The sequence below is a fragment of the Sinocyclocheilus grahami genome, unplaced genomic scaffold, assembly GCF_001515645.1.
Source record: "Sinocyclocheilus grahami isolate Dianchi unplaced genomic scaffold, SAMN03320097.WGS_v1.1 scaffold1910.1, whole genome shotgun sequence".
In the NCBI taxonomy this organism is placed as follows: domain Eukaryota; kingdom Metazoa; phylum Chordata; class Actinopteri; order Cypriniformes; family Cyprinidae; genus Sinocyclocheilus; species Sinocyclocheilus grahami.
Window position 1 is genome coordinate 77983 of NW_015507089.1, and position 19048 is coordinate 97030.

General features: G+C 37.1%; 1 protein-coding gene across 1 annotated transcript; it reads right to left on the reverse strand.

Annotated features, from left to right (window-relative positions):
• Positions 1–6179: 6179 nt before the first annotated feature.
• LOC107573280 (mucin-2-like) lies at positions 6180–10893 on the reverse strand. Its single transcript, XM_016259706.1, has 11 exons — positions 10812–10893; positions 10520–10549; positions 10095–10320; positions 9543–9672; positions 9397–9415; positions 8772–9014; positions 8651–8685; positions 7808–7962; positions 7184–7322; positions 6944–7042; positions 6180–6216 (listed from the first exon to the last, which is right to left on the reverse strand). The coding sequence occupies exons 1-11, from the start codon at positions 10858–10860 to the stop codon at positions 6196–6198; spliced, it is 1146 nt and encodes a 381-aa protein (XP_016115192.1). The 5' UTR covers positions 10861–10893; the 3' UTR covers positions 6180–6195.
• Positions 10894–19048: the final 8155 nt, after the last annotated feature.

Consider the following 19048-nt stretch of genomic DNA (forward strand, 5'->3'; position numbering starts at 1 on the left):
CACGCTTTATAAATGAGGCCCCTGGTCCTTCAGTCCTTTGCTTAGGCCTAGAGAATGAACTGATGTCATAAGGAAAGCATGAAGCCACGGTGAGGTAAGGCAATCTGCTAGCTTATCTGGTTGAGAGCAATGCAGTGCTTCTCTGATATGAAGACTACCCCAACCCCCCTCACCTCAATCATGATATTGAGGGACATTCACTCCCCCCACCTACAATCCCTGCCAGTACAAGTCCGTGACTGCCCCTAGTCATGTTTTATTATGGACCTCTCTTTGGAATCACCCTCTTTACTCTCTTTGAGGTATAGAGCTTGGTGAATGAGATTTGAAGGGTAGAACATGAATGCATCCCAAGGGAATATTTTAGGGTTACATCACCATACTTCAGGCATGTCTGCACTGCTGTGTTCAAAATATCGATACGACGATGTATCGTCACAGAGATTTGACGATACGAGTATCGATACAGCTGGCCCTGTATCGATATTGTGGCACGTGTGCAGTAGTGGACCGCGCTTCATTTGTTTAAAATTTTACGTTTAAAATGGATTAGAAAAGTGCGAGGATTCTAAAAAAAGAATGAATAGAGCATATATAGGCTACAACAAGGTTTAATCTGGCTGCAGAGAAACACAACTGGGTTGCCTGATATAAAGAGACGTAATCCCCAAAACTGAGCTTTACACTTGCGCAATATGGAAATAACTGCTAAATGTGCTACTTATCTTTGTCAACCTGGCAACCATGAGCACACGCGCTCTCTCTCCACTGTGGATAAACGCGCTTGCTTTCTGAAAACACCGGTTAGCTTGCAGTTTAGCGATCTCCACTTCAATATTCTAATCTCAGAAAAGTATAATTCATCAACTGTTCATTTACAACATAGAGAGAGAGAGGCTGTGTATGTATGAATTACCACCGTTTTGCCGCGTTTCTCTATTAACAGTAAAGCTGTGGCTTTAATTCCTTTAGAAACAATGACGTTACCAGCTCCTTGTTGAGAAAGATAATGTAGCTCTTGAGCGATTAAGCTATTTAGTTGATAAAACAGCACTAAAAAGATTGTTCCTGAATGTCTGAGTAAGGCCGCAACGTGATCTGTGTGTGACTGAACTTAATATCAACTGCTTCTGTTTCACACAAATGCCGGCACAGACGTGCATGTTCGGCTAGAGTCGCTTTGAACTCGTGCATCTTCGGAAGCGGAGCTGCGCGGAAAGTTATAACAGTAAAGCTGTGGCTTTAATTCCTTTAGAAACAATGACGTTACCAGCTCCTTGTTGAGAAAGATAATGTAGCTCTTGAGCGATTAAGCTATTTAGTTGATAAAACAGCACTAAAAAGATTGTTCCTGAATGTCTGAGTAAGGCCGCAACGTGATCTGTGTGTGACTGAACTTAATATCAACTGCTTCTGTTTCACACAAATGCCGGCACAGACGTGCATGTTCGGCTAGAGTCGCTTTGAACTCGTGCATCTTCGGAAGCGGAGCTGCGCGGAAAGTTATCAAAAATGTCGTGCACACCGTCGCGCGCACTCAAAGCGAACTTCCGCCAACACCGCGATGACGTCATATTTGCCATGAGTACGGGGAACTTGCGGACGCGTAAAAAAAATAAAAAAAACTTGCAGACGCGTCGAGTATAAATCAGCCTTGAGCATGTGTGCGTTAGATACAGTGAAGACAGCGCGTTAGTTTATAACATAGAGAGTGTGTTAATTTGTGCGATGATAACCTACCAGCAATGTCAATTATTGTTTAAACATATTAGAATGAGTACATTACAATATAAATTTATTAGAACAAGTACATTATTATTTATGGGCTTAAAAACAAGATGCAAACAATCAGAATGTTGTACCTGGTGGGGAGTGCACAATGTAAACATGAAACATATGCCATTACCTATATTGTACTGTGGTACAGTTATGGAGGCCCTTCATAATGCAATAGTTAGAAATGGCACTATAGTAAGCAGTGTTTTACCAGCAATGTCAATGATTTTTTTAAATATATTAGAATGCGTACATTACATTTAATGTATCGTGGCCTCTGTATCGTGATACGTATCGTAGCGTGACTTTGCTGGTGATACATCCCTACTTCTGACCATTTCAATTGTGTTCCTGTAATGCCAACACCATGACACAGCATCCCATCTCAGAGAATTGGGTTATATTCTTTTGAAGTTTTAATATTATGTCACAGTTTAACCTGTATTTTAATGAATGGAAAAAAGCCCTTCACTGTGGTCACTGGAAAAGTGGACAATTGCCTTGGCTTAATACTAACATTGGTCTTGCAGTTAGCATATTGAGGTCACATCAAGGAAAATCTAGACCCCACTGTGCTATGGTACAGTTCTGTTACAAGATCAACTAGAGTGAAACATTTGTGTAAACCTACATGAATAGCAGCAATGATGTTCATCCCACACTCGTAAATCCTGGATACACACATACAAATAATACATTAAGTTGATAGATTACAGAACCAGAAAAAAAGATGTATATGAGCAACAAACTTGATTCAGTTTGTGATACTGATGTGAGTTTGGTCATTCCCATCTCAGCACAGATTTGCCCCGGACACACGGTTTTTTCAACCTCAGTTCCTGTCTGACTACAGCTGAAAAACTCACACGGCTGTGAAGGGTCTGTCCACCAATCACCCACCTGAATCCACCAGAGTGAGAACACACATGCATTGTTCAATGTATTTTGTGCTAAATTTGGTTACAGCAGGGTCTTTTAAAGGGGCCTCTGAAACTATAGAAAACAAACCATACTCCCATTGTGAGTAAATATGTGTACTATTTCCTTTACCTTGTAAGTCTTTCCATTGTACTCGCAACTCTTCTCAACTGTAAATAAGCAAAGAAAACATACTCTAAATCGGTTTTTGCAACACTGGACCAAATGAAATGACCAATTAAAACAGAATATGTATTTATTCCAAGCACCAGTGGCATTCTACACTAGGATGTTCTGTGGAAAGATTGCAACATTACCGCAAATCTGATCACAGCAGTCAGAGACCAGGATGGAGTAGGCGTTGCAGACTGGAGTGGGTTCTTGAGGTTTGGGTATGCACTCTTCAGTTCTAGTCTGGTTATTACATGTGCATATGTGACAGTTTGATTCCCATACTGGTCCCACCTTATAGAAAGATGAAAGATTTCCGTTATGCAGTATTCATAATAAACATCTATTTACAGATATTTGTTAACAGAAGTTTGTGGTTTTACTGGTAAATGAACTCTTAATGGCATGGGCTCACCCAATGGCCCTTTACATGCTGAAAAATAAATATGAAATGAAATGCATATCTAAATTACTCAATTTAGAGAAAGCATTACTTATTAAGGAAAACTAGCAAAGTATCTTTGCAAAGTCAATTGTCCTAACAAAAATTACCTTTAAAATATTACTGTAACAAAATGTTTGTCACATTGCTCTCAGGATTGGCCTATTAATAAAAACTTTTGTTTTGTAATATTTGGTTGAGTTCTTAACTCACTTGGGCATTCAGACACACAGATTTGCTTGTGTTCTTCCGCAAGCATCTGGTCATCTGGACAAAAGCAGCCTGATCTCAGACCAACCACAGAGGTTGCATGCACGCGAACACTGAGGAGGCAATAGAGTGATGGGTGTGAGGTCATACAATGAACATCACACCTATAAGCAAACATGCAGTCCTAACCCATAACCATTATTAAAAATAAATAAATAAAAAATTGACAAAAAAAATCTAGACAAAGTAAAAGGTGGTGCACTGGCATTTTTTCACTGAAACACAATCTTCTAATTACGAGGTGAAATATGCAGCAGGACTTGAACTTTAGAAATGCTTGAATAATTTAAAGTAAAAATCTTTCTCACCCGCCTCGACAGACATCATTTGGAGACATTCGACACTCATTGTACATCATTCCTTCCGGACATGTGATCTCTAAAACACAGTGGAATATTATTAGAAGACAGCAATGCTTGCAAAGTCTACTAATAAAGCATTTTAATATTGGAGATAACACAAAATCAAATGCACATGGAAAACACAAAGTTTCGGCCAATACAATTACAGTAACTTATCAAATCAAGCTATGAATTCCACAAATTCACACTTTCATGAACCTCAAAGGATTCGTAAAGACTTGCAGGTCTTTAAAATTGTGTATACGTAAATTAGTTATATGTGATATGTTGTAGACATCAGTGTACAAATGTACAGAAATATAAGCGTGCTACTACTATTTTCTGAAACTGGCTTTTCATACTGTTTTCTTACCACAGGAGCCCTTAGTAAGGTATCTCCAGTCTACACAAATACCAATCCTTTTGCACTCTGATGCTGCGTACTCAAGAGAAGAACAGGCACCAACACTACTATTGTATGAACAGTAGTCAAACCGGCAATTCTTCTCTACGGACGTAAGATTGATCCTTTCACCACACTCCGCAAACACTCTGAGTAAAAGATGTTAATACCTATTGTTATAGTCACAATGCAACAAGCCAAGCAAAACGATGAAGTTGTTTGTCATTTTATATGAAAAAACACAGGATTTTTTACTTACAAAACCCAACTTTTATGCTTATAGACCTCAGTGAAAAACCCAACAGTGACTTATTCATGGTGAAGTAGGTCACATATTGTAGGATGGCAGGGAAGTGGAGGAAGAGTTGGAGTTGAAGGTGGCGGGGGAGGGACACAAGGAACATTGGTGAGGACAGATTTGCAGTAGGGTTTCAGAGGGTCTTCTACAACCCAGTCATATGCAGTCTTATCACAGCAGTTGTCATCTTCAACTACACAGTTTCTTCGTATACACGACTGACCACCACATACACCTGCGAAGTCAAGAGTGTAAGGTTATCACAGTTGTAACACAATCTATTTATGGTCTGTGTTATCATATGCACCATGAACCATCCATATTTAATGTGCCAGTTACTTTCTATCAACAGTTAAATGATTTTAATGGCGTACCACACTGTCCTTGGGTGTTGTTTTGGAAGTACTCCATTGCCAAGTTGATTAACAGATTATTGAAAGGTGTAAGAGAAACATAGGAACGGATAGGCTTGATGTAGATGTAGACCTGGCTATCACTGCTTTCAAACTTGAATACCTGATCTTCATATGGTGGTTTTATAATCACCTGGTTTAAAGTACACTGGAAAAAGACAGAGACAATCAGCTTATCATCAAAGCTCAAGTGAACTGTCATCCCCAGTTATTCATAGAAATAGACCAGCAGAGAACTGTGGGTGTGGAGCAAAAATCGGTTTTATTGTTAGATATTTGCATATTTGAGTTCCTTGAATTGAGTTCATTTTCTTTGAACTTTCAGAGTTGAGGATGTTTGGTTAAAAAATAATGGTATATGTAATTTGGTATTGATAATAAAAAAGCTGACAGAAAAAGTCAAAAAGTATTTAGTTGCTTATATGTCAATAAGACAGACAGACTGGTCCTTGTCTTTTGGCTAGAATAAAGATAAATATGGGCCCACACTTTATCCCCATACAAATGTATGGCTCTGGGAGGCTAATACATTCGTAAATTAGTAGAATAACACTTTTTTTTAAATCATTGTAAACATACCTCTACTGTGAACTGTTACCATAAGTGTGGCAATATTATTCCAGTATTTTAATGTGATTCCCCTGGAACAGGAATTATCAATTTCCGGCACACAGTAGTAGTTGTCTACAGTAATGCTTAATCTGTGCTGCAGTACTCGTTCCTCCACTAGAGTGTAGGTGCAGTTATCCATGAAGTCAAAAGCGATCCCCTGGAAGGAGATTAGTGTGGGTCTCCATAAACCTGACACTGGCCTAAAAAAGAAACCAGGAAAAATAGAATGATACAAACTTTTGTGAAAGAGTGATGGCATCCTCATCACTCTTCTTATTTTCCATCGTCTGAGCAAATAGATAGCCACACCAACAAGTAGTACCACTGGTTTCAATGTGTATATGACAAGTCAGTTTACTTACAGTCACACTCCAAGCTCTGACAGCAAGTTTCTTCATCTTTGACCATAGACTTCTTGTCTCTAGGGCAATCAGTCCTGATTGTGGATGTTGGACAGGTAATGGATTTTACCTTAATCACGCCAGCATTACAGGCTTTATCAGCACAATCCTCTCTCCATGTTTCTCCACACAACCAGCTTTGATTTCGCATCACATCTTTGCACTCACACACTAGTTCAAAAAAAGACAAACTTAGGATCCCAATTAAGTCAAGTCAAGTCAAGTCAACTTTATTTATATAGCGCTTTTAACAATACAGATTGTGACAAAGCAACTGAACAGTATTAATTAGGAAAATAGTGTCAATAATGCAAAATGACAATAGTAAACACTCATTTTTCAGTTAAAGACAGTTCATCATTGAATTCAGTGATGTCAACATCCAGCTTAGTTCAGTTTAAATAATATCTTTGCAATCATGTCAACGATAACGCTGGAAATGAAGTGTCCCCAACTAAGCAAGCCAGAGGCGACAGCGGCAAGGAACCAAAACTCCATCAGTGACAGAATGGAGAAAAAACCTTGGGAGAAACCAGGCTCAGGCGGGGGGCCAGTTCTCCTCTGACCAGACGAACCAGCAGTACAGAAAAATCAATATAAAACATAATAAAACAGACGATGAATAATATTAACAGCAATCATTATATGATGCAATCAAACTTATAGCAAAATGTGGTAGTTCTGTATGTTGTTTCAGGGTTGGCATCATCTGAGGTCCTCTGAGGGGTTGCATCATCTCTTCTCAGGTGTTCTGGATCCAGACTGAAGCTTGTGATAAATTGTAGCAATTACAATTTCATAACTGAGTGCATTCTAATTTTTACTTGATAGAAAGTTAAAATATTGACAACATCCAACAACAATTTATATATTCACAGATGGTGATGGTTATAAATACTAAGAGCTCCACTGAGATGGCGCGGGAACATGTCAAAGACTCATCACAACAAGGAACACTCTCAGTTTTAACTGCAAACTGCCCAGTTGAACCAGCAGCCTTATACAAGAAGTATTAGAAGTTAAATATGTTTGCCAATTGTTGAGTGCTACTTTTTACAGCACTTGTGAATTTTACTAGTATACTGTACATAAACAGAATCTTTTGGAAAAGATAATTTGTCACATTGCAACCACTCACCTTCACTAGGGTGTATTGACAGTGGCCATCGAATCTGTACCATTTGGAGTCAAAGTTGTGATACTGCCCATTTCCGAACACCTCACATACTCCTGAACATGCCTCATCTATACAAGACCATTCACCACCTCTACATGTGCTGCGACACAAAATCATGTAATTCAAATCCAGTGATCAGGTGATTTTTACTTCATTGTAATGTTGCAGGCCAGGATATCTCAAAGCATACAATCTTAAAGCTCTCAAATGTCATTTACACTTGTTATTGCTTAGAATCTTGAGGTGCCAAGTTCGAATATATAAAGGAACAAGTGAGATTTGAGCACTACAGTGGACAGGAAGATTTTTAGTAAATATCAACTCAAATTTAGAAGACCTGAAACATAATGCGCAAGCTGAATGGACTACTTTTAATAGGATTTTTTTGTTGTTGTTGCTGTAATTTTAAGAGCTTAATATCCACTTACTTTCCCAGTCAGGAAAAGAGCATCTTGAATATTCTAAAATATCTCCTTTTTTATTCCACAAAAGGAAAACCTATGGCTTTGGAATGACATGAAGGTGGGTAAATTATTCTTTTAAAATATGTGAACCAAGGTCAAGGCTAGAAGACAGGGTTCTTACCATATTTTACAGTTGGTCTCCACGCGCTGCCCAGTTTCATACACCCTCCCGCTGAATTCACAGGTGCAGTTTTCATGAGCCACACAACCACCGTTATGATCTTCAAAAAGGCCATCTGGACAATAACAACCACTGATACAGCTGTTATCCTCACTCTGTGAATATATATGAGGAATTTCACTTAAACTCTTGCAGAAAATTAACACTATAACAATTGTCAATTTGATAACAGATGTCAAATTTTAGACAAACAGGTTTGGTCAAGCTTTCACATGTCCTATGGGCAGTGTCCACTGGTATTTGTGCGCAATCCACACAAATCTTTCCCACTGTGCAATCTAGAAAATAGGAATAGCACTCAATAGAAATATTTGGCAATGAATCATGAAATTTCCAAATTTTAATGGTTCACAAGATTAGTAGGTGTTGCATTACTTTAAAATTCAAGGGTGGAGTTCACTAAAAAGTGACTAACTACATACTGCTTAGCTACACAATGCTTGGGTATTTAAACCTAGTTTGATGAATTACGCATGCAGCATTATCACACCATTAATTGCAGGCAAACTGCATAGATTTTTGTGGATAAGGTGCATTCTGAAACTCTTAAAGTATTTGTGCTGAAAAAAATCACAGTGAATTAAAACTACGGAGGATGTCTTGTCTAATTTTGTATTATAAATAAATGATCTGTGTTCAGAACTGCCATAGAATTCCACAAAGGCTATTCAGTTTAAATACACATACTAAAAGTTGCTATATGCACTGGTTGAGTATTCTGTGTAGTGTGTTTTTGTTGTTGTTTTTCTAAACTGTAAGAAGATGATTTCACTCACTGCAAACTTTAGGACAATTAAGTTGTCCATTTTCACACGAGCTGTAATACAAAACAAACATTTTATACACAGCAAAAACAAAAAAAATTGTAAACATTTATTTGAACTGAGATGTTTTCATCCTTAACATTGGCGTCCACCGATAACCACAGGACCTGGAGGTGTGTCGCCTCCTGGGTGGTGGCAGCTGCACAGCGGGCGAGGGCTGCAGGTCTGTTGGTTGCTCAAGTGAGTATCTGATGTGCATCCACACCCCTCCACAGGGTCATCCACCACCTCACAGGTCGGATCAGTGCCCGAGAGGGAACGGCAGGTATGGTTACACGCCAGCATGGCATAAGCAAACCTCAGATTGCCCATGCACGAAGGAACTGAAAGCCAGAATGATCATTTGTGGAATGAGTCATACACATATGTTCAAAAATAATGTTGTTAGTGTAATTACACAAATAATTATAAATAAAATGCAAATATATCACAAAAAAATTCTAAGTTTAATTTGGTTAATTGTGCTAAGGTTGCGTTTTTAATAAAAGGTAAGGTTGTTAATAGTTATCTTAGACTGCGGCACGGACAGCTACAGAAATACTATTTAACATTTAACAACATTCACTGCATAATTTTCACATTAAATGAATCGTTGAGCGAATCGTTTGTGAGTCGTTGAGCAAGTAAGGTAGTGTTTTTTGACCTTGCATGCATGTCAACCTGTTGTTGGCGACTCCTAAAACCAAAATATGAACCTTTCATTACCTTTCATTTCATAGGGGCACTTTAAAGAATACATACAGTATGGTCAGGGTCGCTATAATATAGTAATCACATATTTTTATTCTTATCCACAATGCTACATAAAAATTTTGCAATCTTGCGGACCATTGTCTTTAATGGTAACTCACCCAAAGTGAACTGACACCATTAGCTACACTGTACCATGTGACAGACAATGGCAAAACTTTGCTTTGGCGCCTGGTATAGATTCCATAATGAAACACGTGCTGATAGGTGTGGTTGTATGGAAGGGAAATTCTGTGAAAACATTGACAAAAATTCAATGCGGATATATTAACAAGAAACTAAAAATGTAGTCAGTATATTTATTTACATGCTACACAATGGTATATTGAATGAAATGGTATAAATAGAAACTAAAAGTATTCGCTTTATTAATAATATGTTTATTCTAGCAAAATCCCAATTCAGAAAATATGTGATTTTAATTCTAAGCAAAATTTTCAATTTGCTAAATTAAACAAATTATGTAAAGAAGGAAATATGAGCGGGTGCTGATATTTAGTAGCACACAAAGCTGCTATTATAATGAAATACTATTACAATGCTATACTATAATAATTACAACATTATAAGCTCTTTTAATAACATGAACAACCCTTTTCTGAACTTTTATACAACAAAAATCGAAATATTAGTCACAAATGTGACTCCCATACCTGCTGCCTTCCACTGTCACAGTATTATTGTGAACGAGGGTCGTGACTTTATTCACAATGATCTCCACTCTGTCCATCAGGCCATTCGGTCCACGCTGGACGATGATATGACAGTCCACTCCAGCATGACTGAAGCGTGTAAGCGTTACAGGACATGTGGTCTTCAGATGAAATGCAGTTTTGTTGAATGTATAAAAGATGCCGCTGCCATACGTCTTACATACATCTGAAATAAGACCCAAATAAATAAGATCAAAGTGGACAACAGCTTTCTTTCTTTCTTTCTTTAACATGTGATTTGTCTCAAAATAAAACAACAAAGCAAAATCTAATTTCCCAGTTATATTGGACATTGGACATGCTATTAATATAACTGGACTTGATCAATTATGTATTCAAGTAGATACAATGCAATATTTCCTTACTTTGAGCTGTAAACACAGAGTGAATGTGGCCTGCAGATAAAAGCAGAAAAAGTTCAACAAGATGAAAATCCAATTAAATGTCTTCACTTAATTTTTTTAAAAATTGTACCATTTATGTCTAGCCATAATACATAAGACTGGCAATATTAAAAAGTAAGAATTAAAACAATAATAATAAACATTAATTTAAAAATGGATGATAAATAATATTAAATAAATAATAGTCAATGTAATAAATTAATTACATTAAATAATATAAATCATTTATTAAAGTAATCTAAAATCAGCTAACCTGAGAATACAATAATTATTCCTAAAAGTGTTGCCTCTCGTAGAGCCATTCTGTCCAATGAACCATCTGCTCACTGGTGCACAACTGCATCAGGACTACAGAAATTCTTCTCGCAGCCCTTTTATGATGAGATCTACTTCACTAATTTGAATAACATGAGGAAACAGCCACAAGATTAAACATTGACTAACTTCACATTAACTAATAAGGGGGTGTGGAACACAAAAGCTAAAAAAGTTTATTTTTATTTTTTATGTGCTCACATTAGACAAAGATTAATGTTGGAAATCCCTTTATTTGGCATTGCTTTGTTGTTTACCTGTAATGGTGTGTAGGTCATATTCTGTTTGACTTTGTACCTGGTTCTGCTCTGTGAACAGGTGGATTTGATTTCAGGAACAGAAACACTGTTAGCTCCCTGATGAGAATATGATCTCAAAACTCAATCACGGAAAACGCAAATCTCCTTTCAAATGTGTGTTCAAAGGACATACGTAACTCTAATCCCAAAACTGTATATTCACTGATGTATATTTCCTTACCAACATCATCAAAACTTTAAAACTGCTTTAAGAAAATATTTTTAGAGAAAGAGAGAGAGAGAGAGAAAAAAACACAGGTTGCATTGTAGTCTTGTGCAATTACAAGAAGGATATACACATCATTTACAACCTTTTAGCTGTAAAGTCTTCTATTCAATTAATTTTTTTATTTGTTTTTTCCCCCCCAAATAGGTATTATTACATCCTTCTGCTCCAGGATAAAAGACAATTATGCATGTACATGCCAAGAACCAGAAACAAATCCTTATAGCAACATGACTATTAAATTGTAATAGAGGGTTAATATTAGATAAATATTACCTAAACAGATAAAGCTGGTTACGAACATCCTTTAGAAGAGCTCAGAACAGCATTCAATTGTATGTTACAATGTGATTTTCTGGATTTTTTTTTCTCATTTTGTCTCTCATAGTTGAGGTATACCTATGATGAAAATTACAGGCCTCTCTCATCTTTTTAAGTGGGAGAACTTGCACTATTGGTGGCTGACTAAATACTTTTTTGCCCCACTGTACGTAACTCTAATCCCAAAACTGTATATTCACTGATGTATATTTCCTTACCAACATCATCAAAACTTTAAAACTGCTTTAAGAAAATATTTTTAGAGAAAGAGAGAGAGAGAGAAAAAAAAACACAGGTTGCATTGTAGTCTTGTGCAATTACAAGAAGGATATACACATCATTTACAACCTTTTAGCTGTAAAGTCTTCTATTCAATTAATTTTTTTATTTGTTTTTTCCCCCCCAAATAGGTATTATTACATCCTTCTGCTCCAGGATAAAAGACAATTATGCATGTACATGCCAAGAACCAGAAACAAATCCTTATAGCAACATGACTATTAAATTGTAATAGAGGGTTAATATTAGATAAATATTACCTAAACAGATAAAGCTGGTTACGAACATCCTTTAGAAGAGCTCAGAACAGCATTCAATTGTATGTCAAATAAAATAAAAAAATAAAATAAATAAAATATCAAAAGCTAGACATATATTTATGGATGAATTTAATTGCTACGTTATTTTATTAAGTTGTAAATAAAGCAAAGGAGTATGTTTTTGCAAAGTTTTTTCAAAGGCTTTTTCAGTCTTTCTACTTTAAAAATTCACATTCAATTCAGTGTGCTATTTGTGTTACTTTGTAATTATTTGAGAAATCTACAAAATAAAATAAAAAAATAAAATAAATAAAATATCTAAATATAAAAAGCTAGACATATATTTATGGATGAATTTAATTGCTACGTTATTTTATTAAGTTGTAAATAAAGCAAAGGAGTATGTTTTTGCAAAGTTTTTTCAAAGGCTTTTTCAGTCTTTCTACTTTAAAAATTCACATTCAATTCAGTGTGCTATTTGTGTTACTTTGTAATTATTTGAGAAATCTACTAGCAATTTCTGAGTGAAAACGGTTCCAAATAAATACATAAATATATATTTTTTCAGTGTACATTTTTCTTTTCAGTTGTTAAGTTGTGAAATTATACGAAACACACTGTGTGTGTGTGTGTGTGTGTGTGTGTGTGTGTGTGTGTGTGTGTGTGTGTGTGTGTGCGCGGAACATCCTTTAGAAGAGCTCAGAACAGCATTCAATTGTATGTCAAATAAAATAAAAAAATAAAATAAATAAAATATCAAAAGCTAGACATATATTTATGGATGAATTTAATTGCTACGTTATTTTATTAAGTTGTAAATAAAGCAAAGGAGTATGTTTTTGCAAAGTTTTTTCAAAGGCTTTTTCAGTCTTTCTACTTTAAAAATTCACATTCAATTCAGTGTGCTATTTGTGTTACTTTGTAATTATTTGAGAAATCTACTAGCAATTTCTGAGTGAAAACGGTTCCAAATAAATACATAAATATATATTTTTTCAGTGTACATTTTTCTTTTCAGTTGTTAAGTTGTGAAATTATACGAAACACACTGTGTGTGTGTGTGTGTGTGTGTGTGTGTGTGTGTGTGTGTGTGTGTGTGTGTGTGTGTGCGCGCGTGTGTGTGTGTGTGTGTATCTTATTTTGTGGGGGGAATGTGGAATGTTACCTCATGGCGTTCTTCAGCAGCTCAGGCAGAATATAGTCCAGAGGCAGTGGAATGAAGGGAAAGCGGGCCGCCACATGGCCATTAATGCGAACTCGTGGAGAGTTCCCGTACTGATGCTCACAGAGCCGTCTTGAGGGGAACAGAGGAGATCAAGACATTACACTACCATTACAAGTCTTTTAAAGAAATTTAGCACAATTTATTTCCAAATTTAAGCAAAAGTCTTCAAAATGAGATGTTTTTAAGATCATGAGAAACATAAAATAAACTGGTCAATGTGTGTGTGTGTGTACGTGCGTGCGTGCATGCGTGTGTGTGTGTGTTTATCCTACATTGTGGGGAACAAATGTCCCCACAAGGATAAAATACATAAAAAATTCAGTGTACTTTTTTCTTCTTCCAGTTTTTAAGTTGTGAAATTATATGAAACACTCTGTGTGTGTGTGTGTGTGTGTGTGTGTGTGTGTGTGTGTGTGTGTTTATCCTACATTGTGGTGAACAATGTCCCCACAAGTATAGTATAACTTGAAATTTTTGACATTGTGGGGACTGGCCTGTTTGTCTGAAAGTGTAAGAATGCAAACTGGTTTTCTGTAAGGGGTAGGTTTAGGGTTAGGGGATAGAAAATATCGCTTGGTCAGTATAAAGTCTATGGAAAGTCCCCAGAAAGAAACCTAGCTGTGTGTGTGTGTGTGTGTGTGTGTGTGTGTGTGTGTGTTAAAAATCATACCTGTATCTCAGATGTCCTTGAACACCAAAGCAGCTGCTAAGCTTGTGACGAAAATTGTTTCCCCAAATAAAGACTATACGGTACAACAGCGAAGAGGCTTGTAAGGAAATTATTGGTGCCATTTACAAGGTCTATTCTGTCCAGCAGGTGGCAATATATCTGTTTGTCTGGTTTAAGGTGATGTTGTCTCATCTACTATCAGTCCACATAGCTGTATCCAAATACAAAAATGTGTTTATTTTTTTTCAGAATGTAAGCTAATCATCAACAATCACTTCATCGGCAAAAGCTGTGTCCAAGCATATCCGTGTCCTCAGTGAAATGGTGTTGATTTACAATCAGTTCCTATAATCTAAATAACCACACTCATGGACCATACTCATCCCAGATTAGGACTCTTATCATAAGAAGTCAGTAACCTAGGCGACTGTTTGAAAAAGGCAAGAATACTAAACGCTCAGTACAGGCTTCTGGTGGAATATTACTGAACCATGAACATTAAAACCACTCACAGGTGAAGTGAATAACATTGATTATATCATTGCAATGGCACTTTTCAAGAGGTGGGATATATTAGGCAACAAGTGAACAGTCAATTCTGCTGGGGAACCTTGGGTTCTGGCATTCATGTTGGTGTTACTTTGACATGTACCACATACCTAAAGATTGTTGCAGACCACGTCCACCCCGGATGAAAATGGACCTGCCTGCCATACTGCGAAAAATGTTTGGAGATCTCAATCCGATTTAGCATCTACTGTATGGGATGTCCTGGACCAGCAAATCTGGACCAGCCCCACCTTGTAAATTACAGGACCTAAATGAGGCTGCTATCTCTTGGTGCCAGAGACCACAGGATACTTTCAGAAGTCTCGTGGAGTCCATGCAGCCACATCAGAGCTGTTTTGGCAGCACGAAGTGGACCTACATAATTTGTATACTCGTATGCAGAGGTGGACAGTAGTGAAATATTCTTACTTTACGCAAGTAAATTTAAAAAGTATCTGTACTTTATCAGAGTGTTTTTCTTTGGAAAATGTTTACTTCACTACATCCCAAAGCATAATGTCATACTTTTTACTGCACAACGTTTCATAAATAAAAGTTGTTGTTTTTTTACCTTTAATATTTAAGAACATTAAAAATGTAGTAATTCCTTGTACTCAAGTAAATTTAGTAATTCCTTGTACTTGAGTAAAAGTAAGAGTACTACATTTCTAATGTAATTAAGTATTAAATGATATTTAATATGAAACGTAATGCAGTAAAAAGTACAATATTATGCTTTGGAATGTTGTGAAGTAAAGTTTTCTAAAGAAAAACACTCTGATAAAGTACAGACACTTGAAAAGTACTTTTAAAGCAGAGTAAAAATATTTTACTACTGTCCGCCTCTGCTCATACGATAACATTTCAGAAGATGTAGATTGTATTGAATACATTTGCATTTCGTTTTAAAACAAATTAAGTTCATTTCCAAATTAAAAAAATTATTATCCCTTAATATGCACTTAGTATAAATAGACACTGTATTTTTAATGGACACATTTCCTCATTATGCCTTTTCTCTAATGATTAATCATTAGAAATTATTCTCTCTCTATATATACAGGCTTGTACAGACACTGAAAGTGACACATCCCCTTCAATATTCACATTATAATTTAGCGTTTTCAGTGACTGTGTCTTAAAATGTTACTTTTGGTCCCCAATAGAGTTGAACAATTGGTTACATTCTTGGACCCAGAAAACATGTTCTGCATGGGTTTGCACACTTGCAAATACTGTATAAATGAAAGTGTAGTGAGTATCTTTCACCTTAAAGCAGTGTTTACAAAAATGTGCTTCGCATCTAGTTCTTCACATAGTGAGACCAGCTGTCTGATGGGCCAATGCACCTACATCAAAGGAAAAATGTTGTTGAATTAACTGATTGCACAGTTAGAACTGATCTTGTGTCAGTTGAAAGCCGCTAATACAACCATAAGACGGAAGACAAGATGAAAGGCAGATCAATCAAGACTCTCAACCTCAAAATAAGCTCTTGTGTGTGTGTGTGTGTGTGTGTGTGTGTGTTTTCCCAGTTGTAGCTATGAATGCTGGAATAAACAGATAATAAATGATCAGAAAATACTCAAATGCCATTATCAACAATTCTGTGTATGAAGTCATTAAGAGGCGTATGAAACCACTCAAGTCATATCGATTCTCAAGAGCACATCAGTGGACCAAACACTATCGTTTGGAGATTGTAGAATCTCATATCAGTGATTCCCCACTGTACTTGAATCGATAAAAATAAAGGCCATTAATTAGTGCTTCAGTTGATCAGACAGTTTTGATCAACAGCTCTACTCATGATATTTCATTTCCTGCTCCATGCTATTAGCGAGAGAAACCCCGGTAAGAGCGTTCAACCCACATTTAAAAGCTCCACTTCCATTTTCAAGTGAAAATGATGAGTTTTCCTTTCTCTTTGGAGTGTTACAAGCTCTTGGTGCATAAAGAAGATCTGTAAAGTTGCAAAGACTAAAGTCTCAAATCCAAAGAGATATTCTTTATAAAAGTTAAGAGTCAACCACGCCTACCTAAAACAGCTCGTTCTAGCACGCCCCCACATATCTACGTCACTATGTGTAAATATAAGCATAATGCCGCCCAAATGTGCACGTAAAGAAAGAAGGCATGGTTTCAGGAACAGCAGTAGTGTTGATGCAGCCATGTCAGGGAGACGCTGTGTGTTTCAGTGCGAAAGCAAAAGCACTTTATTTGGCCTTCCGGAAGTAGATGCAATTAGGAATCATGCACAACTCAGATGTTCGAATTTGTGCAACGCATTTTATGGACGTTTTTTGAACCTAGAATAGTACAAGGCTGGCTGTGCACAAAGGCGATTTTTAAAAAAATAAAACATTTTGAATAAATAAGTACAATAAATATACTTTGCTATGACAATCTGGCGCTTCTGAATCAGCGACTGTAAGTATGTTTTGTTATTAGTTTAAGTATTTGCTATTGACTGTTCAAATGCGGAGTTTTGCACAGCGCAGAGTAACGCGTTGTGTGTGTGTGTGTGAGGGGTACAGGGTCACATCACAGGAGAGTGAACTGCCTGTCAGAAATCATAGCACGTCAGCGGTCTTAACCGCGGCTTGTGTACTGCATCATCTCTGTGTCTGTCATGCAACTCTGTTTGCCCTTCGGGCTTGAACTGATGGTAAAACTAACGACATTATTAACTGTCTTGAAATTCACTTTGAAAGCTGAAGCTCACGATTATGGTAAGGGGCGTTACATTTCCGACGCATGCTTGAGATGTTCGGCCAATCACAATGCACTCGTTCAGCTGGCCAATCAGAGCAGGCTGTGCTTGTCAAAGGAGGGGGCTTTGTTGAAAACGACATGTTTGAGAGAGGCGGGGCATAGAGGACCTACAATAATGTACAGTATTTGAAAAATAATGTGTTTTTTGAACATTAAAGCATGTCAACATATTCTGTTACACCAAATACACAAAATAATGATCTTTAAAATAGCATCATATGAACCATTTAAATGAAACAGGTATTTCAACAGGTATGTGTTAACTATTTTCATGTACAGTATGCTACATAGTACCTGTCCTTGTGCTTTTGTTTTGAGTTCAAACTTATATGTTGCTTCATTTCCTGTTTATTGTGCTTGTTTTGTAGTCCTTTGTCATCTTCTTGTTCATTGGGTCCACCTTACCCTGCGTTCCATTCAGAAGGGTTCATCCCTATGCCCTAATCCCTTCAAAGGGTTTACCTTCCGGAATGAGAGCTTCAAAGGGTTGAAAGGTGTAGGAGACCGAACAACTGTTTCTTGAAGTGCTCTTTTGCATCATCATCCCATGCCCATATGGAGGCACCGTCATCAGCGCAAAGAATCATGGGGGCTGAAATGTCCATCAGTTGTACCCTTCCTTCATTCCGAAGGGCCCTTTGAAAAGGCCAGTTTTGAGCAGTTCGGTTTGGAACGACCCTTTGCGGCCATGACTGTTTTCACTCCCGAAGTGCCCTTCGGAGGGCGATATATCCCGTTTGGAACGCACCGTTGATCTCCTGGTCTCCCCAGGTGTTCCTTGCAGTGTTGCCAGATGGGAAATGTCCAAGTATTGTACCAAGAAGCTCAAAATTATTGTATTTGGAAGAAAATTATCGTACATGAGTCAAACGTACAGAATACAGCTATTTATCTACCAACAACTTTTTGACATGACCTGCAAATTACCACAATGGATAAAGAACTAGGCGTACCTTAGTGGGAATGTTCAAACTCCACCTCCGAGTCACTGACATCGGAATCCTACATGTTGCCAGAAGTTGGGGTGGGTCTTTTACGGTACAGATTTGATGCCGTTATGGACCGCAACATAGTGCTTGTTCGCTTAAAAGCAGCACACCCTCCCGCATTCTTAACACATTCTGAGGTGTGCACGATCAACGAGTATAAGAAGCCTTATGATTACAACGACCATCATTTGAAGTGTCACAAAATTCTGAAATTATCGTACATTATGGGATTTTTTTTCATTATTGATTGTACATCGTACAGAGGTCAAAATTATCGTACAAATACGCTAATTATTGTACATCTAGCAACACTGGTTCCTTGATATCTTGTTAGTCAATTAACCTTTAATGTTTATATAATCCCTAGCATTTACGTTGTTCTTGGTCAGTTTTTTGTCCTTTTCATGTCACTTTGTGAGCTTGGTCCTGTTTCTCTTTCCTTTGCCTTCCTTTTGTTTTGTGGTTTTCTGTATTTGGATCCTGCTTTCCCTTTTCTCTGAGTTCAAGGGTGTTACAGAGAGTTCAGGGATGAACTCCATGTTTGTGATGGAGCAGACAGGGAACACAGAGAGCCCAGGGACA

Excerpts from the sequence above, each read along its gene's own strand:
- LOC107573280 (XM_016259706.1), bottom strand. The coding sequence starts at position 10,860 with ATGGCTCTACGAGAGGCAACACTTTTAGGAATAATTATTGTATTCTCA. Across the intron at positions 7,323-7,807 it reads GAGACCAACTGTAAAATATG|CACATGTAGAGGTGGTGAAT; the intron begins GTAAGAACCCTG and ends TTTGTGTCGCAG. Across the intron at positions 6,217-6,943 it reads CCATCTCAGTGGAGCTCTTA|TGTGTGAGTGCAAAGATGTG; the intron begins GTATTTATAACC and ends TTTTTGAACTAG.